At 36.2% G+C, this 21,436-nt stretch overlaps 1 protein-coding gene across 1 annotated transcript; it reads left to right on the top strand.

Moving 5' to 3' along the window:
- The first annotated feature begins 1,391 nt into the window (after nt 1-1,391).
- ATP6V1G3 (ATPase H+ transporting V1 subunit G3) lies at nt 1,392-21,115 on the top strand. The gene is made up of 3 exons (XM_019794534.2): nt 1,392-1,586; nt 14,154-14,254; nt 20,913-21,115. The coding sequence occupies exons 1-3, from the start codon at nt 1,505-1,507 to the stop codon at nt 21,084-21,086; spliced, it is 357 nt and encodes a 118-aa protein (XP_019650093.1). The 5' UTR covers nt 1,392-1,504; the 3' UTR covers nt 21,087-21,115.
- Nucleotides 21,116-21,436: the final 321 nt, after the last annotated feature.

Genomic DNA, 21,436 nt, shown 5'->3' with positions numbered 1-21,436 from the left:
TTAAAGCAAGTTTCTTCTCATAATCATGGCTTAACCATTCAGAGAAATCACTGATGATCTCCATTCCTTCTATTACTAGAAAAATACTGATGCCTAAAACAAGCCCAACCTGACTCTAATGAGCTACTCTCCAGTTTGCCTTCACTTCTGCTCCTACCCATTGAAGCGTCTATTTACCAGAGCCATATTTGTTCACATACCTGTTTATTCCAATTACACTAATTATTGTAATTATGCAATAAAAATTAAATTTTATAAACTGATTAAATATCAATGTGAAAAGAAAGAAAGGTATTCCTGCGAAAAAGAGCTGTTCCTTTCAGAAAGATTTGCTAAAGATGACGTACACATAACATTGTGCTACAGGCATGAACGATGGGGTAACTCTAAACTTAGGGGAAAGTTAACATTAAAACCTTAACAGATTAAGCTCTCAGATAGTTTTACAATTATCTTAAAATCCATACACCTACTGAAAGAAATTCAACCTGGTTCTTATAGGTGAGGCAGTTGAAGTATAGTGAATGGAAGAAATAATATGTGAAATCCCAATTTGCAGACCATTTCAGGAAAAAAAAAAAGGCCTTGGCCATCTCAAAAGATTAAGCTTTTCATTCACATAACAATTTTAGATACATATAAAATTATATTTTATGATTCTCCACTGTGATCAACATTCTCATTTGTCCCAATCACTACTGGATTGTATCAAATCAAGCAAGATGGATTTCACTATACTATCTTAGGAAAACACCCAGTATAAGCACTGAGTAATATAAAATGCATGTTTTATATTGTATTTTATTTTATTTTATTTTATTTTACCTCAAAACCTACAGTTAAAATTTCCCTTCACGTTGAGTTTGTCACCACACTAAGATCTACCAGGAACTCCAGCGTATAGCATTACTAAAAAAGCAACACAATGCACCAAAGAAATCTTTTCATCCCTATCACCTGAGGCCTACAGATAGAAAAGAATAGATCCCTAGCCCATCTTCTGCGCACAAAGCCAGAAAGTCTCCTTCCTAGTGAAAGGTTAATAAAATTTGCCCGAAACAGATAATTGAATCTCTAGAAACAAATAAAGAAAAAACACTAAAACCAGAACTGCATGGACAAGGAACAAAGAAAGGTCTTGTAAATTGAAAGAAAAATTTAGTAAACAAGTCGATATTTCCTGGAAGAAGAAGGAAGCTAATCTTCCAAAAGGTATCTTACTCATTTTTTATTTATTTCTCTCATTTCGCAGCAAAGACTGAATTTGGCTGAAAGGACAAGTTCTCAGCTTCCTCATTTTGATTTAACTTGTTTTTCTGGATTCCACCCTTGGGCTCTCCTTGGGGCCCAGCGATCTGGCCCAGTCAGACCATTTGGAACAAACACCCATGTTTAGAACTCACTGTTGACACAACAACCTGAGTTTTGTGGTGATTTCTAGAAGGATAAATAGATCCACCACTTTCCAGATTTCAGAAAGCCACCTAACTCGAAGCAGGCTGCCATGACCAGCCAGTCTCAGGGGATCCACCAGCTCCTCCAGGCAGAAAAAAGGGCCAAGGACAAGCTAGAGGAAGCCAAGAAGAGTAAGTCTCCATTCTGTCTGACCTATGAGGGATTTGTCACAAAATGGATCAGGGGGGTGCAGTGAAATGAGCTTGGACCTTTAGGGGCAGGCAGACTCTGGTTCAAACTGGCTCCACCATACTGTCTCAGAAAACTTTGGCCAATTCATTGAAACTACCCAGTCATATATCCCTATGGCCATAATGGGGATGAAATCCTCTAACTCAGAGCTTTTGGAGAGGTAATGTGCTAAATGAAATGATAATGGACATTGAAGTTACAGGGAGACATGACCTTAAGCCTTGTCTCTGCAACTTCCTTAACGTTGAAACCCCTCAGTTTCTCAATATTGTGAAATGATTAAGAGATAGACAACTTCCAGAATGAATCTACTTACTACTGAGAGAACTCAAGCAAATTACTTACCCATACACATCAGTTTCTGTTTCTGTAAAATTGTGATAATTAACAGTCAATAGCTCATTCTCATCCCTCTTTTAATGGGTTTTAATTTCTAATATTTTATTCTCATTTTCTAACTTTTTAATTTAGTCATGTATCTATATATTAGCACAGAATGTTCTCAATAAATGTCAACCCCCTTCCTACTCCCTTTGATATTCACCACAACTATATGAATGAGATGTTACTATTATTTCCACTTTATGTATGTAGAAACTGAAGTTCATTATTTGCCAAAGGTCATATTTTAAAAATAGAAAATACCATGCAGGCACCACATTTAATTCTTACCTTATTTACTCCCCACACCAACTCTTACTGCAAAGATGAAAGGTGATGCTTATGAAAATTATGCAGCTTGCCCAAGGTCACACAGAGGGTAAAGGGTATAAACAAGATTTGGAAGGAGTCTGATCCCCAAGCAAAGATCTTACTTTGTACTATACAAAATTTGCATAATTTTTATTATGAATAAACTAACATATTGTAGATCAACAACTCAAATTCAGGTTCCCTAGGCCAAGACCTATGTTTTCTCCACTATCTCATTTCATATCACATCATTACTTAATCTATAATAATTTGTGTTTTTTACCTTCTTCCTAATTATATGTCTTGCATCTGCAATTCAATTCAAAGTTCAACAAGATAGGGACCACGTTTTAAAAATGTTGCTTATATGACTCTTTGGTTGAATATAGTGACGGAAATAGAGTAGGTAGTGACAAAAGTTTGGTGAAATGGATTGAATGAGATGTGGGAACAATACATTTTAATATTAGCAAGAGAGGAAGCCAGGAGTGAGGCAGTACTCAATCCACTGGGTTTTTGACCACAGGTAAAATCATTTTTCTTTGCTAAGTTGATTTCCTGAGCAGTCAGCAATGTAGGCACCAGCAACTGCAAGAGGAAGACTCCATGTGGAAAGAGCTAGAAGAGAAAAGGAAAGGGAAAAAAATTAAGGCAAACTTTACCTACTTCTCTATTTCTTTTTCTACCATAAACCATGCAAATGACTGCAAAATGGTATGAATGCCGAGTAATTTGATAGAAAACACAGCGGTCTTGGACCTGCTAGTTGAAGCAGTGTAGAAAACTTCCTTATCTTTTATTCAAATTTCTTTAACCACATATAAAACTTCCAGAACAGAAGATCAACTTATTTTAAGACATTTTAATTACGTTACCTTTTCTTCCTTATTAAGGAAGAAGCAAACTGGCGATATTGGGCACATTAATCAATACTATTGTATGATCCAGATGATCTTTTACCAACTGTGTCTTTTCTCAAAGCTATTAGAGAAGAAAGGCTTTGCGAATCATGCAAGTTGTTTAGAGGAGAGGACCACTCGAAACTATCTAGACTGAGATTTATGTTTCTATGTATAAGTCATTTAACATCTCTGAGTTTTCTCTTCTTTTTTTAATAGAAATATAAATTATGTGATGTGCATAAATATATATATAAGCTATCTATATATCACATATATATCTATATCTATATGTCACATATATATATAAACTTGTTTTCCTTTCCACTAGTGAATATGCTTCCTTGGACAATGTTTCTTCAGAAGTCAGGATTGGAAAATATGTATTGTCTTATTTTTATACAAAACGTTCATTTTATTTGCAGGTAACTTAAAGTACTTGTGTACTTTTTCCCTTGGGTCTTCAGTCATAAATATTCAAGCAAATATTCAACCAGGAGTTGTAAATACCCAGGCCTTAAAAACATTTCAGAAAATATTTTTCCAAATGTTATTTCCACAACCAACCTCTACCCTCACTTTTACAGAGAATGTCAGTCTGTCCTCCTTGCCTCAGAAAACATAGGCTTTGAGGACAGTTTTCACCAGATAGAAGCCATTTTCTTACATTGCTGTCAGCATGTAGCAGTCTGTGGTTACAACTTGTTATTGTGCCCATCATACTTCTTTTTTTTTTTAAGATTTATTTATTTATTTGACAGAGATAGAGACAGCCAGTGAGAGAGGGAACACAAGCAGGGGGAATGGGAGAGGAAGAAGCAGGCTCATAGCGGAAGAGCCTGATGTGGGGCTCGATCCCACAACGCCGGGATCACGCCCTGAGCCAAAGGCAGACGCTTAACCGCTGTGCCACCCAGGCGCCCCATCATCATACTTACTTCTTAAGCATTCTGTGGTGAAATAAAATACTACCTTTTTTTGCCTGGCATTTTGTAACTTCTTTCATTTCACTAGTTTTGTAATTTATTAATTAATTTAATTTAGTAAGTATTTATTGAGTGCTTTCTCTCTCCAAGCCGCTTTGGTATAGACACTAAGGAGTAGACCTAGACTCTTCCTTTAAAATTTCTAGTGAGATAAATGCATAAAGGAGCACAAAAAGGAGAAAGGAATAATGACATGAGAGGTACAGATAACCATCATTTTTATAAACCCACATATTTCACCTTTTTTTTCCCATAAAGAGATTCATTTGAAAATCTGACATATGAAGGCAGAACCATTTCAAATGAGAACCAATAAATCACAATAGTGAACACCATCATGGGAAGTCTATGATCACTTTCTCTTTCTTAAAACCGTTTATTTGAAAGCGTCTCAGAAATTTGCACATAGAGTCTCTGCTAGAGGGGACTCTTGAATATATACCTAAAAGAAAGAAAGAGAAAGAAAGGGAGAGAGAGAGAGGGAAGGACACAGAGGGGGGGAAAAAAACCCCAGCAATTCACATGTTAATCATTTTAGAAAAATGCAAGATTAATAAGGTGGTATATTTATATATTATGCTGCAAAAATATTAATATATTCCATTAAAGAGGACTGCCTCAGATCTCAGTGAAGTTGTTACATAATACAATATAGGGTATAAATGTTTTGCCTTAAGGGATATAGATAAGGGTTTATAGACCTCATATATCAGGAATTCTCCTGAAGGCTGTTAGGTCTGTGGAAATGAAATATATAGGTCCCTACTGTCAAGACACCAGCTACAAGGGAACGTTGTGGCTGGGGTGGGGTGGGGGCAGATTGTGAACAGACTCGAAAAGTTGGAATGTGAAGCAACAGAGTAGAAAAACCATTGGCTTTTTCTTGTTTCTGTGTATAAGTCATTTAGCATATCTAAGTGTTGCTCTTCTTTTTTTAAATAGAAATATAAGATGTATATGATATACATAAATATCAGGGTTATATATATGGCCATGATGTTTAAGAATCAGAAAACTATACCTAAGTGGAGTGCAATCAAAAAAATGATTTTTATTTTTAACTTACATAACATGTATACTTGTATATTATTTTAAGTTATAAAAGTAAAGGAATGAAATAAAAGAACAGGACAAACCAGTTTCATTTCTTTTTACAACTGCCTCCAGTTCTGGGTCAGCTTTTCCTGTAATGAGGGAGACTTGGACTGCTTCTAGTAGATGGTTGGTAAAACTCAGATATCTGCCTCTCTTCACTGATTACAAGTTAAATTATATTTATTAGGTTTTTTTTTTTAAAGATTTTATTTATTTATTTGAGGAAGAGAGAGAGAGAGAACAAGCAGGGAGGAAGAGGGCAGAGGAAGAGAGAGAAAGAGAAGCAGGGAGCCCGATGTGGGACTCGACCCTAGGACCCTGGGATCGTGACCTGAGCCGCAGACACTTAACCGACTGAGCCACCCAGGTGCCCCAATTATGTTTATTAGCTAAGACAAAAAAAATTTTTTTTTGCGAAATAGCCTTGTTGTTTGGTTAAATTTAGATGGAATCACAGTAGGTTTGCACTATTTTAAATTACCTTATTTGAAGTTAACGCCTTTTGCCTTAAAACTTGTTCATCAATCAAAACACAAAAGTGAGTGTGTTGGTCCAAGACATGTTACATTTTTACAGAAGAACATCAGTCCTGCCCTGGAGCTCCAGGCATGGGGAATTGAATAACTCCCGTCAGAATTAGATTAGAAATTCAAGATACCATCATCAATAGGAGGAACAAAGATGTGTATTTCTCTGAAATATATGACATTTTTACTTGTAGTTATGACTTTTTTTTTTTATGAGATCAGTATTTATTCCATTTGCACCCATTGCAAACTTGGAAAACTCTGCAGCTCTTTTGAAATGCTCAAATGCACGTGACTCCACATCACGTAAAGAACGAATTATTTCCGAAGGCGAACCATAGCCTTTCTCACAAACACTCAATCTGTCTACTTTGGCAGCTGCCGAAAATAGTGTTTGTGTTTAAGTCAAAATTCCAACTTGCATGACGGGATGTAGATCAAAAGGTGTGATAAACAATGTAAATATTCAAATCTGAGTAAGAGAAACACTGAATAAGCAGGTATATTTAAAATGTTCTAAAAGCAATAGACAATCTTAATAAAAGTGAAGGACGTACCCAGAATTTTCTACCAGGATAGAAAACGACCAGTGCTTGCCTCCTGGAGCTGCTGTGCCTGGTCGTAAATCCAGCTTTTGCCTCCTACTAGGTGGGTGAATTGGCTAGGTTACCTTCTAACCTCACTGTGACTCAGTTTCCTTAGCTTCAAAATGGAGATAACAGTATCCACCTCATGAAGTTGTCATAATTCGCTGAGTTAATGCTTCTAAAGGGCTTAAAACACCACTTGGCACATAGCAGGTGCTCAATAAATGTTAGCTATGAATATTCTTCCGCTACTTAATAAAAAGAATTCTGTTGAAAAGTACAGCAAACTAATAGAGTCCCACTGATCTCTTAAGCACAGTTTTCTAGGAGGACCTCATTGAATTATACACAAGTGCAAAATAAATTCTTAAGACACTATTTTGACTATCTACTTTGATAATGTATCAGCTAATACTGCAATGCAGATTCATTTTTGTGGGTCTATAGGATGCCAGCCAACAATGTTTTTTAAATCTGGTAATTGCCTATTTGTTTCCAAATATGCAGATATTCCAAATTATTTAAACAAGCACCTTGATTTGATTTAATAAATTCTTCTCTATGCATATGAATGCTTTGGTTCATGAAGACATAAGTTTTAATAAACTAATAAAATAAAAGTTGTTGTATTAGAATTTCACGGCCCTGTCTTTGTGTGTTTTGTAGGCCTGTAAATTTTTTCTCTTTCTTTACAGGCCACAGACTAATGGGGTATTTGTAAGTATATTGGACTTTCATTTCTTCAAGTGGGTCATATGAAAGTAATAGCCACAGAACATTTTCATCTAGTAAGAGCATTTGATTATATCCAATCCAGATCTACACAAAACTATGTATGATTTTTTTTTAAATAAGAAAAATACAAGTACAAAGAATAGCAAAGGAAACACCAAGAAAGCAAAGATATGAAATGAGAGATTAGGTTCAGCAGAGAAACTCTGGAACAATCACAGGCACCAAAAGTCTTTCTGGTGACATTACTTTTTCCAATGCTTGTAGCAGGTGAACAAAATAATAACATTCTTTGAACCATGTTGGTTTTATCATAATATTAATAATCCCCAAAAGTCCAGAGAAGCTGTTGTTTCTCTTCTGCATGCTATAACAGAATCAAAATGATTATTAGTCACAGATAGAAATCTCCAAACATTCCCCAAGTACTCTTTGTTTCCCTATCAAGTCAAGGTAGCCTCTGTCCTGTTTATGCATATTTTTTTGTCAGGTGGCTCATTCATTTGGATACCTACTCTTCCTACCACACTCAGGTATCTGGCTTGGCTTCCAGTGCTCAGTTGACATTGTTGTCTGTTTCTCACCGAGCCTCTGTATTGGTTTCCAAAGGCTTCTGTAACAATTACCACATACAGGATGGCTTAAAACAATGGAAGTGTATTATCTCAGAGTTCTGGAGGCCAGAAGTCCACACACAAGGTGAGGGCAGGGTTGGTCCCATGTGGAAGCACTAAGGGGGCAGCTGTCTCACGCTGCTGTCCTAGCTTCTGGTGACTGCCAGCAGGTCTTGGCCTTCCTTGGTTTGCAGCTGCATCATTCTAATCTTTGCCTCCGTAATTACAGACCTTCTTCCTTATATGTCTTCTCTGTGCCTCTATGTCTCTATGTCCAAATCTCCCTCTCCTATAAGGACACCAGCCATCAGCTATAAGCCCCATCTTAAATCAGTGTAACCTCACCTTAACTTGATTACATCTGCAAACACTTTCTTTCCAAATAAGGTCACATTCATAGGTCCCAGGAGTAAGGATTTAAACATATCCTTTTGAAGGACACAGTTCAACTCACAACATGTCTTAATTGTCAAATCCACTTGACTATCTTGAGCCCTTATCTTCATTGTTCCCCCTTGTAAGTGAAAACTTCTCACAGAAGTTGCCTGTATTCCCTGTGTTTACATTTTTTATTCCATTTTCTCCTGAACCCACTTTTTTTCATTAATTTTTTTTTTGTTTGAGTGTAGTTAACATACAATGTTACATTAGTCTCAGGTGTACGATACAGTGATTCAACTTCTCTGTACGTTATGCTGTGCCCACCACAAGTATAGCTGCTGTCACCACACAGCGCTATTACAATATCATTGACTAGATTCTTTATGCTGTGCCTTTTATTCTTGTGACATATTCATTCCATCACTGGAAGCCTGGATCTCCCAAACTTCTTCATCCATTTTGCTTATCTACCCCCACCCCCGCTTTGGAAACCATCATTTTGTTCTCTGTACTTGTAGGTCTAATTCTGTTTTTTGTTTATTTATTCATTTGTATGTTTTCTTAGATTCCAAATATGAGTGAAATCAAATGGTATTTGTCTTTCTCAATCTGACTGATTTCACTTAGCATAATACCTCTTTAATCAGGCTTTTTGTCCCTACAACCCCACCAAAGCTCCCTTTGCCAAGACCACAAACATTGCTAACCCTTTTATTAATTAAATATCTCACTCACAACTGAATCCCTCTTTTATCTTTGAAGTTCTTCCTTCCTTTGACTTTGGGACACCACTTTCATGGTTGGCTTTCTGTCATCTTTCCAGTCTCTAAAGTTGGGCTCCCAATTGGGATCTGTTTTCTTCTATGTCTGGAGATACTTCGTATGTGATCCCGTCTAATCCCATGGCTCTAATCACCAGCTGCATGAACAATGATTCCCAAACCTGATATTTCCAGCCCTCACCGTTTTCTCAATCTCCAAATTCATGTAAACATCAGCCTTCTCACCATTGCCACTAGATGTTTAATAAGCATCTCAGTTAAACTGCATTCTTAACTCTACTCCCAAAATAAAATGGAGGCACCATTGCTTATTGCTGTCTATCATGCTTATCCATCGACTCTGCCTTCAAAGTATATATAACTTCTTACCAACTCCTCTGCTACTGTACTCTTTCCAGCAATCATTAACATTTATCTGAGCTATTGCAGTAGATTTCAAACTGGTCTTCCTATTTCTCCCTTGCCCTTACAATCTATTCTCACCGCACCAGTCAAAGAAATCCTTTTAAATCATAGTGTTACACCACACCTTTACTAAAAACCCTTCATGCATTTATCATCTCAAGAAACAAAAGCTGTATCATGGCCCAGGAGGTCTATGTGACCCGGTCCCAACGCTACCTCTCTGATATCATTTCCTAACATTCAGTCATCTCGTTTGCTTTGTTCCAGCCGTGACAGCAATTTTGCTGTTTCTTGAGCATGTCATATACCCAGGGTATTTGCATCAGCTGTTGCCTCTACTTGGAATGCTCTTCCCCTTTAGATATTTGCATGGTTAATTGTTTTAATCCTTCAGGTCTGTGCTCATATACCACTTCATCCAAAAGACACTACTTACCTAAATTAGCACCCACCGTCTCTCTATCCCTTAGGCTCCTTCTTTCTTCTTCTTGGTACTTATTATCCCTATCATATCATACACTACCTGTTTTCTATCTCCCCTTAATGTGCTCAGAATACAAGTTCCATGAGAATCGAAAGTTTGTCTGTTTATGGTTTTCACTGCTGTATTTATAGATTTAGAAACAGCATGTGGCGCATAGAGGATATTCGATAACATTGGTTGCTTAAATGTCTCTTTTTTCCATTCTCTGTAGCATTTGACACTGTTGGCCACATCCTTCTTGAATGTTCTTTGGTTTCCCCTACTTCTCTGACCACTACCTCTCAGGCTTCTCCTGAGGGTCCTCTTCCTTTTCTCATCTCTTGAAAGTTGACATCCTCCCAAACTGAGACCTTAGCTCTCTTTTCTCTTCAGTCTATACACACTCCCTTGGTTTCAGTCCAAACCCCATTGCTATGACAAGCACCTACACAAACCCAGATGACAGACATGCAGATCTTTGTCTCCATTTCAAAACTTGTTTCTGGATCCAAACTTGTCTGTCCGGATGCCTTCAATACCTCCACTTGGATGTCCTCAGGGAAGCCTACAGAGGCTTTTCTAGTGACAGCCTGAGAACTGTTCCTCAAACGCATATTGTATTCATTGTCTTTGTTCCTAAAAAAAGGTCCCCAGAAATTGGGCTTATTTTCCTAATAATGATAAAAAATAATCAAATAGCTGTTCCTTGTCAAGCATTTTATTTATATTTTTTCCTAATACATATAATGATTCATTAAAGTAGATTATTAAATCTGTTTTATAGATGAGAAAACTCAGGCTCAGACACACTAACTTGTTCAAGGTTACAAGGCTTCTAATATCTCATTTTAGTTGTGCTTAGTGTATAATTTCAATTCTCTTCTGAAATGATAAGTGAAATCCCATCTTCCTCATCACAAAAAGATTCCAGAACCAATTTAACAATCCAGTCAACAGAACAGGGTTCTCTGTGTCTCAAGGGCTTATTTGTATTTGAGTCAATTCACTTGGTGTCTCCTAACCACAAAGCCAGGAAGAGTTCATCCTTGACCATTGACCACCCTCCCCACTTTCACATAGAGTTTAGTTTAAAACTGCCCAAATTGATTTTTTCATTCTTTTCCCACAAATCCTCTGGAAATCAAACATCTTTCCCTCTTTTTCCTTCACACAAAATTTCCTGTAAAATATCTCAATAAGGGCATGCTGAATGTAAGACATGTTTGTATGACAAGCCGCATGTCTAAAAATGAATGGGTTATTAAGGTGCTGTTGTTTGCAAAGAATGTTTAAAATTATCTTAGAAAGGGTCACCGTACTTTATTCTAATCTCCAAAATGGACTATTTGTCCCCATTGCTGTCCTGCCTAAAAAGTCCATTTAGCTCAATCATTCCCTCCTCAGAAGTTCTTCCCTGGCCTCCCGTGGCAGCCTCCTCTGACCCCCACTCTACATATCTGAGTTCAGTTGTTTATATTTTTTACTTACCTTAATAACATAAGACATAACATGTCTATTGGGGTGAATGGCAAGCACAGATTGTCTAGAACTTAAGTAATGCTAATTTCCATAAATTTGTGGTTTTTAACTGCCATGGAAGAAACAGAACCAAAATATACATTCCATTGTTTTCGTAATTGATTACATGTATTCTTCACAATTTTATGTGTTTTATATTTTCCTCTTGGAAGCCAGGTATCATGTACACATTTCCAAATTATATTGTATTTATGCCAGGAGGAGGCAAGGACCGTATCATATGCATTTCTTTACCCTCTGTTTGTAGCCCTATGCAGAATGTATAGTAGGTGTTCAATAAACATTGAATGAATAATGGATGGACAAATCAAAACCATCCTTTCCTGCACTGCTCTGAAGCTCCTGCTTTAGTAGTATTTAAAATCATGATGCATAATATAACCACATTTTCTAAACCAAACATTAGAACATTTGGCCTCAGAAGCATATTTGACCTGTAGGAATTTGCGGACCAAACATTTGCCATCATATTTAAAATCTGAGCTGTCCCGTATGGTCACCCCTATGTTTGATACAGAAAGTATTGAGAAATAAGAATATAAACCTAAACGCTGCTTGGATCACAGCAGCCATGTTTTTAAGGCTTAAGAAGAAAGAGGTATAATACTGAAATTTGGAAATCTTCATAGAGACAGAGAAGCAAGCTAGAGGTTAATATGAGTTGATCAGATGCATGCATTTTGCTTCACCTCGAGTGAAACAGTGGGCTGTAGGCTCCAGTTTCTTCCACTGGATTAAATCAGGTGTAACATATGCAGACTCTCACACAGAGGCATCTGCTGAGTCTGTCCAGAAAATGGTTGTGCCAGCAGCGATTTCCCTGTGGCTCTTCTCTTTAATTGAATGAGAACCAGCAGGTGACTGGTGCCATGACGGGGGAATCACAGACACTTGGAGCCAGTCACTGTGTGATGGAGCTAATATACAGCCTTTTAAGTAGAGCACTGGATTCTGCTCAGGGATAGGGCACACAGAGGTTTTCCTGTTATTATTATTATTATTATTATTATTATTTTCATATGAGAATTGTGACTTTAAAACCATTATTTTTACATATTATGTAATTAACATGGAGAGTAGTGATATTTCATGTAATTTATTTTATAAAGTGATTATTATCTTACAACCCATTATTATTAAGAAAATGTTAATACACTTTAAATATATTAATGTCCTAATGTGAATGACAAGCAGTGATAAGAAAGAGAGTTGGGATCAAGGAGGAGTTTCCCCTCCTAACATATTGTGTATTTGCTCTGCGAATAGTATGCATTTGGTTGCCACAAAATGGTTAGAAATGTGGAGAATGAAGGCATCTGTATATACAAAATGGTAATGAGCGTTCATTAAGCAGGAAAAAGGTAAGCATTGTTAATGTTCCATTAAGCCTCAAGCATCAGAAGTGCACTATTTTTCACCAGCTCTTGGATTTTATAGGAAGTAAAGACAAAGCTAACTATCTGATCTGAATGAGGCTTACTTGGTCCTCTTCAAGGACAATAGGCATTAAAAGAGACGCATGTCTATTTATAACTCAGTGAATCTACCTTTATAGAATAAAAGGAACATATATATAAAGCCACTAGCAAAGCAACTCATGCCTAGCAGGGAGAGAAATTTAGAAACCATTTACATTCAAATGTTACATTCAAAACCATTACATTCAAACATTTGAATGTAATGTAATGTTTTTATATGTTTGCCGCATATAAAAACATGTACGGATGACAGAAGTTTATGTTAAGATTTTACTCTAGCTGCTTAGTGAGAATTCACTTATTTATTTCAAAGTCTACACACTGTAACAAACAGTTAACAAAAATTATAAACAAAAGCTTGAGACATTATCAGAGAATGTCAAATAAGCAAAAGAATGAAGGCATTTAACTGAAATTAAAGGACAATAGATTCAGATAAAAAAAATTATAATACAGTTCAGAGTTTCTTTCAAGTTTTAATGATCAGAAAGCATTAGGACCTAACCCCCTGAAGGTGGTGGGTGGTGGGGGCAGAGTAGCCATTAATATTAGTCTATAAGCCCCCAAATTTACTCTGGTTGTCAAAAAAAGTCATGTGCTTAGTTAATGACCCCCACAGCATTGTATTTGTCTGAAACTTTCATCTACATCGCTGTCTGCTGGCTTAAGGCTTACACCTTTGCTCTTAATAAAAGAAAAGAGAGCTATTTAGCTAAATCTCCTGATCATTAAAAACAATCGGTTTTACGGCCACTTTCAAGTCCCCCTCAGAGAAAGCTACTACAAAAAAATACCTACTTTGATGTGCTGTGGGGCTTAATCAGACATTCTAGAGTCAACAAATGCTAAGAAAAAAAAACCCAATAAAATGCTTTAAAAAATTGTGAGTCAGTTTGATAGAGTCTGAGTTGCCTGTTTGTAGTGCTTTTGGAGATCTGCCAGTGTTAAATGGGATCCAGTTGGTGTGGACTGAAGGATTCCTGGCAGCAAATCAGGACAGAAAATCTGACCAAATAATGTCTTTTCGAATAAGTGACAGCTAAAATCTGTTCTCTGGCTGTTACTGCTGTGAGTAAATGGGCAGATATTTTATTTAAACATGTAAGTATGAAAGAAAGTTGTCATTTCCATGTTCTGAAAAATCCAATTGAAAAAATAAGGTGTTTTTCAATATTGTTTTTAAATGAAGTTTGCCATTTTAGGAAAATTTATCAAGAAAATAATGTAGACCTCACCTATTTTTTTTTTTTTAGAAATCAAACTTGAAATTCCATGTGTATTTTTTTTTTTTAAATCATTCCTTCTATGCCACTGTTAATATTCAGGAAAAGAGAAGCGACTGAAGCAAGCTAAAGAAGAAGCTATGGCAGAAATTGACCAGTACAGAATGCAGAGAGATAAGGAGTTCAGACTGAAACAATCTAAGGTAAGCAAGAAAAGCTTCTTTTACTGCAGCATAGATTACAATGTATTAATATTCAAAAGGTATAATGCAGAATATCAAGGGAGGAAAATACACTGAATTGACCAGATGCAGTTCAACTAAGCCTGAACATCAAACTAAATCTTACGCATTCTGGAATTACTGACTTCACATTTTCACTTTCAAGGCTTCTTGATTTGCTTTAGAAAGTATCAATCAATAGTTAATATCTAATATACGGTACCCATTACAAATCATATTTTCAAATATTCAAATTGAAGGGCCTGGTTGAAGCATTATTCCTACCACAGATTACTAACACATTTTATTAAGAAAAACACTTCAGAAAGCATATTTTTTTGTCTATCAACGTTCACGACTACAATCAATGAAAAATGTTGCACACCATTACAGAATGAGTTTGTTAAGCCAAACCTTCTTTGGTGAAATCAAGATTTACAAATGACCAAAGAAGATATTGTTGCATATTACTGAAAAGTCTTCTGGTATTTTTTTTATTATTTTTTTTTCAACTGTCTGGCTTCACTCAACAAATCTTTCATGAAAATATTTTTAAAAGGGTTTTTCCTACACTAGCATTTTAAAAATATCTAGCGTTTACAGTAAAAAAAAAAAATAAGTATATGAAATTTTCAGAACCAACATCCTCCCTTCTGTGTTGCAACATGGACTAAAAAAATTATCAAAATCCATGTGTTACAAACTAAAGTTTATATGATATGTTGGTTTTTTGGTTTTTTTCCCACTCAGTAGAAACATACATAAAGGCTGACACTGAGAGATGAACTACAAGCACTTTGGAAATCCCCTTATTCAGAACTTCTATTTTAGTGGGAGAGGATATGGGGCTTGTGGAGGAACCGGTAAATTGAATCCCATGATAGAAAAACTTTTCCAGTGGGCTCTTTCTTTTTTCTTAATTTTCTTTTCTTTTTCTTTCTTTTTTTTTTTTAAGATTTATTTATTTATTTGACAGAGAGAGAGAGAGCATGAACAAGGGGAGGGGCAGAGGGAGAAGGAGAAGCAGACTCCCCGCTGAGCAGGGAGCCCATGTGGGGCTCGATCCCCAGACCCTGGGATCATGACCTGAGCTGAAGGCTGATGCTTAACAGACTGAGCCACTCAGGCACCCCCAATGGGCTCTTTCTTAACCTAAAAAGTCCTTCTTAGAATAAAGTGGACCATTCAGCTAAAATAAATTCTTCTTAACAATATTTTTAAAAGGCATCATAAAATCAGAAGTCTATACATGTGTAAACAGCCCTCCATGACTGGCCCTTGGCTAGCTCTCTAACCTGTCAGTTCTGAAAATGTCATGCACTTCCTTTTTACTGTGAACCGCAGATATTTTTTAAATGCTAGTGTACGGAAAAGCATTTCTTTATATTCTGATGAAAAATTTATTGAAAGAAGCCAACCAACTGAAAAGGAAATCATAAGGAAATAGGAGAACACTTTTCAGCAATGTGCAACAATATCTGCTGTGCTCATTTGCAGCCTTTGTCTCTACTTGTTCTATTCCAGCCATATCTGCCTCCCCGTTCTTCCTCACACTGAACACACCACTACCCACTACACCTTTGCACAGGCTATATTTGCTCCCTGCAATCATCTTCTTTTGGACATTTTCATCCTTCTTTGACCTCTGTTCATTTATTAACGCTTCTTTCTGATCACCTTGTTTAAAACTGTGTCTTTCATTTAAAAAAGAAAGCAATTCCCGGGACACCTGGGTGCCTCAATCAGTTAAGCGTCTGTCTTCGGCTCAGGTCATGATCCCAGGGTCCTGGGATCGAGTCCTCCATCGAGCTCCCTGCTCAGTGGGGAGCCTGCTTCTCCCTCTGCCTGCTGCTCTTCCTGCTTGTTCTCTCTCTCTCTCTCTGACAAATAAATAAATAAAATCTTTAAAAAAAAAAGTAATTCCCCATTATAGCCATATCATGTATCACTACTAGATACATTATATATTGACATTTTTTACTTACCGTCTATCTTTCCTTCTGAACTATAACACCTAAACGGCAGGTTCTGTGTTTTGTTCTCTGTTACTTTCCCCAGCGATGGAATAGTGTCTGTTCCATAGTAAGCACTCAATAAATATTCACTGAGAGAAGGGGTAACTAACATTTCTTCTGGGCCTCTGTCTTTCCTGTTGAGTCCTGTCGTGATCCATGACATATTAGGACCTGAGAAAGTAGTCATCCTTAAGACCAACCAGCATTTATTATTATTGCAGAATATTTCTGATGTACTTATTTCTATTTTAAGTAATAACAAGACTAACTGTAATTTTCAGAAAGTAGTTGGGTTAAATCTCTTGAAATATTATTTCTCCAGAAGGATCTCGTAAGATATAAATCTGGTTCAGGATATTTGTTCTCCGCTTTGGAAAATAATTAAAACTCCTCACTGCTCTCATAATTAGAGCTCTAAGCCAATTTTCCAGCTAGTTGATCAAAAGCTCACATAGAAAGGTCAACATGTTTAGGCCCCCACTACTTCAAGCATATTGTAAAACCATTAGCACAAGATATTCTTTCCTTGGCATGACCTCCATATGTCAGACATATTGCTATTCCAGTTAAATCTCATCATCATTAACCCAGGGCAAGTAGGAGGTCTGGGAGGAGACCCAAGAAGCCAGTTTTCTGCCTGCCGTGGGTGAGACACCTCGATGTTACTTTTTTTAGTTGTGTCTTAGCTCTTGTTAATGTATGTGTTGCTTCAATTCCCCTGACGTATCAACAGAAGCAGGTATCCCAATGTGAGTTGTTTATCAACAAATATTGTTTTATTAAAGATTTATTTATCCCTTGCTTGTCATTGCTACTGGATATAATTTCTTCTACGAAAGAAGACATTACATTGCCAAAAGGAAATCTGAACAATAGTGGAAACATGAAATCTATCGTTAATGCAAGTAGAAGTTAGATGGACCGTGAATCTAAACAGAAAACATGAAAATGGTTGCCTGGGGCATATTGAAGACTTTTGTATCTTTAGTCTTTCTTCCTGAATTCATATCATGAAAACATTTTGTTTCCTTGAAACAACCATAGATTAAGAATGCAAAACTGTGTTGTGCTTAGATAGTGGGACCTGAAACTGAAGCTCTGCTTTCTCTGTTTAAAAAAAAAAAAAAAAAAAAAAGTTTTATTTATTTTATTTGTGAGAGAATGTGTGTGGGGGGCGGGGGAGAGGGAGAGGAAGAGAATCTCTACGTAGATTCCCTGCTGAGCAGAGTCCAACGCAGAAGCTCAAACCCACAACTCAGGAGATCACGACCTGAGCCGAAACCAAGAGTCAGATGCTTAACTAACTGAGCCACCCAGGTGCCCCCCTCTGCTTTCTCTTAAACAGAAACGTTTGAACAATTTATAAGGAAACGTATTGAATGTTGAATTCACCAATGCCATCAGTCATTTAGCTGTAAATCTATATGCATCATTCTCAACCATTGAAGTTTTGAAAATTAACAGGGAGAAGTCCTTAAAGGGTACCCTTTGACGAAATGTACTACCTTATGTCACACGATTATCAACTTCTAGTTTATATAATGTCCCTAACATTCAGATAGCTGGCTTCTGTCAACAGAGCAACAGAATGCAGGTGATCCGTTCTCTGTAATTCCTGGAGTTCTGAGCATTCTATTCAGTTCAGCAAATATGCACTGAGCATCTACTATGCTTTAGGCTGTGTTTGAGACACTCAGAATACATCAGTGGACAAGGTGATTGATCCTTTGTGGAGCTTATGTTCATTCCTTTACTCTCCTGTATGGCTTAAATCAACACTGTCTGCATATATAAAACGTACCGAATTCTTCCTGAGGAAGACCATTTAAGATAGTATATGGTACCAGAGGAGAGGTGGGTGGCTGAAGGGAGTTAAGAGTACACTTACCTTAATGAGCACTGAGTAATATATAGAATTGTTGAATCACTGTATTATGCACCTGAAACTAATATAACACTGTACATTAACTATACTGGAATTAAAATAAAAAATAAAGCAAAAAAAAAGTATAAAAATATTAAAACAGTATATGGTTGGTCACTGGTATAGTAATGTTTGGGAAACACTGTAGAAATTCAAATTACTGCACATCAAATATACTCAAAAGTAATATATTTATTCAGGATGAGACATGGACTATGGGCTACTTTTAAGGTTATTCCAATGTTTCTGAAAGTGTAAAATGGATTAAAAAATTAAAAAGCACAAGCAACACAATCAGTGAAAACTTATAACAATCGCTAACATTTACTGATTATTTGCTCAGTGCTAAGTTCCTTGCTACATACCATCTCTACTATAATCCTTTCAGAAAATCATCATATTGCCTTAGAAAAGCACATGAATACTAATAGTGGTAACTGCCATCTGTGCGTTAGACCTGCACTGTCAAAAATGGTGGCTACTTCACATATAGCTAAGGAACACTCAAAATGTAACTAGTCCATAGGCCGGGGTAGGGCAGGGTGGGGGAGGGGAGTACTGTAACTGGGTTATGGGCATTAAGAAGGGCACATGATATAATGAGCAGTGGGCGTTATACACAACTGATGAATCACTGAACTCTACCTCCGAAATTAATAATACACAATATGTTAATTGATTGAATTTAAATAAAAAAATTAAATTTTAAAAAAGAAATGTAGCTAGTCCCAATTAAGATGTTCTATAAGTGTAGAATATATACCAGATTATAAGAACTTAGTGTGAAAGACAACGTAATAATTTTCATATTGATTGTACATCAAAATAATATTAAGAATACATTAGGTTAAATAAAATATATTATTAAAATCAATTTTGCCTATTTCTTTTTACCTTTTTAATGTGAGCCTATAAAATTTAAAATTACTTCTACGGCTTATTGGGGCACCTGGGTGGCTCAGTTGGTTAAGTGACTGACTTGATTTTGGCTCAGGTCATGAGATAGAGTCCTGCGGCGGCGGGCTCCCCACTCAGCAGAAAGTCTGCTTGAGCTTCTCTCCTTCCTCTGTTCCTCCCCCTACTTGCACACTTTCTCTCTCAAATAAATAAATAAAATCTTATTAAAAAATTACTTATATGGCTTGCTTTGTGGGTCATGTTATGTTTCTACTGGACAATGCTGAAATAAAGAACCTAAGGTTGAAATGAACTTTTCCAAAGTCCTACAGGATAGTTGCATCAATCTAATCTAATAATAGCTATTTTTAACACTGCTCCAAAGAAAAACAGATAATAATTTTATAATGGTTTGTTTTATAAATTTTCCAACATAAAGACATTGGATTTAAGACTTTTTTTTTTTTGGTAGAATCTCACTTAAGATAGTGGATTTAGAGGGAAAAAAAAGATTTTGGTAAAATTATTTTGGTAAGTAGTTCTCTTCCATATTTAAACTTCCGCCTAGAAAGGGAAATTCAGTCCATATGTCTCTGCTCCTTGTATTCTCACTTATCAGAATGTTATTTTATAAAAGTTATTTGATGTCTTAGAAGCTAGGTTTCCTTAAGTGATTTTCTTTGAACTGGGAAGCCCTTATTGCATGGAGTATAAACAGAAAAGAACTTGAAACTGATGACCTCAATTGCATTTGATTTCAAGTTTAGGACCCAGAAAGATAATTCGAATTCTAGAATTTAGAATAGTCTAAGGACCCTGACATAGAAGTCAATCATTAGTGGAGTCTCTTGAATTGAACTAAATGCATACCTTCCTTGTGCGTAAACACTCACAGAAGAGAAAAACAAACAAAAACCAGCTGTGTCGCCTTAACAATACTGTTTAAGAAAGGCTGAGTTTACAGAGGAGATAAATTAGGAGCTGACTGCTTAGCAAAGGATAATTTTGCAAAGGATTTCACTGCAGAATCCCTTCAAATTGGCAACTCCCCTGGTGAAATTATATTTTGGTCAAATCTCTTGGAGATGATGGGAAATACTGGGAAACCCTGCCAATGAGAGAGCAACCAGAAAGATATGTTAAACTGCATCTAAAAATATGATGTAACCAAATGGACAAGTATATCTTAAGTTGAAAGAAATTCAATTTATATCAAAATTTTCAAAATTTTATCTATTACCCAAAAAGAGATACCTGTGCGTGCCCAGTATCTTACTGGGCATGTTCTGTTGTGGCTTATCTTTCTGAAAAACAACAATTAGTTCAGATAATTATATTTTAAAAATTGACAAAGCAGTTATTCTTTAAAAACCAGCAAAATGGGTTTAATGATGTCTTTCAACTTTGTTTTCCAGACTTTTAATTCAGAAAAGTAAGCCATAGGGAAGATACAGGGACTGAATTGAAACTATTGCAAATACATGAAAAATGTGATACATGAAAAAACTTCTGAGTATGGAATAATGATTGTGAATGTGCCTTCAATTTGTACTGTGTGGAGACCAGCCTCAAAGTAGGAGTAACAGAGCATGGCTACCTGTCATTCTTTAGGAACGTTTATCCATCCCACTTATGGTATTGGTGATTGCATCCATTCTCTGAGAAAGTTCTGGAAAAATAATACATAATGTGTACACCATAGAACAATCATTAATAAATAGGTCCAAACAAGTTTAACTAGTAAAACAATTAGACTTGAATATGATACAGAGTGTGGTGAGTTCTGTCTGTTTTATTTTGTTAGGTAATGGGCTCTCAAAGTAATGTCTCAGAAGAAATAGAAGAGCAAACACAAGGGAAGATAAAAGAACTGAATGGAAGCTACAACGAGTACGTGGAAAGTGTGTTGAAACAGCTTTTGAACATTGTTTGTGATGTGAAGCCAGAAATCCATGTAAACTACAGAGCCACCAACTAAATGTGCATCCTACTGTTCAATAAATGGTATATGAATGCCACCTGGTTGCTTATGGTTTCATGTTTCTATTAAGAAACTTGAAATGTAAATCTTAAATTTAACTAGACATCTACAGATTTCAATGTGACATAATTCACACAAGAGCACTGAATTTAAAAGCAAACAAACAAAAAGTTGTTATATCTTTCTTGGTAACAGGCATGACTTGTCATTTAAAGTGGAAATAAATCAAGCATGCAGAGTAACATATTCTTTGACACTTGGCAGAAAAACATGAACCTGGCCACTTTTTAGTGAGTATGTGGTTTTAAAAAAAAGTTTCTTTTTAGCAATTTACAAATTTTTTTCTT

This window comes from Ailuropoda melanoleuca, chromosome 8 (assembly GCF_002007445.2).
Source record: "Ailuropoda melanoleuca isolate Jingjing chromosome 8, ASM200744v2, whole genome shotgun sequence".
Classification (NCBI taxonomy): Eukaryota; Metazoa; Chordata; class Mammalia; order Carnivora; family Ursidae; genus Ailuropoda; species Ailuropoda melanoleuca.
The sequence above is the reverse complement of the archived record's forward strand: the minus strand, read 5'-3'. Positions and strand labels throughout refer to the sequence as shown.

What these genes read in the sequence shown, in the direction of transcription:
- ATP6V1G3 (XM_019794534.2), top strand. Translation starts at nt 1,505, where the DNA reads ATGACCAGCCAGTCTCAGGGGATCCACCAGCTCCTCCAGGCAGAAAAA. An exon ending in GCTAGAGGAAGCCAAGAAGA is followed by an intron (nt 1,587 to 14,153) that starts GTAAGTCTCCAT and finishes GTTAATATTCAG; the next exon opens with GAAAAGAGAAGCGACTGAAG. An exon ending in TCAGACTGAAACAATCTAAG is followed by an intron (nt 14,255 to 20,912) that starts GTAAGCAAGAAA and finishes TTATTTTGTTAG; the next exon opens with GTAATGGGCTCTCAAAGTAA.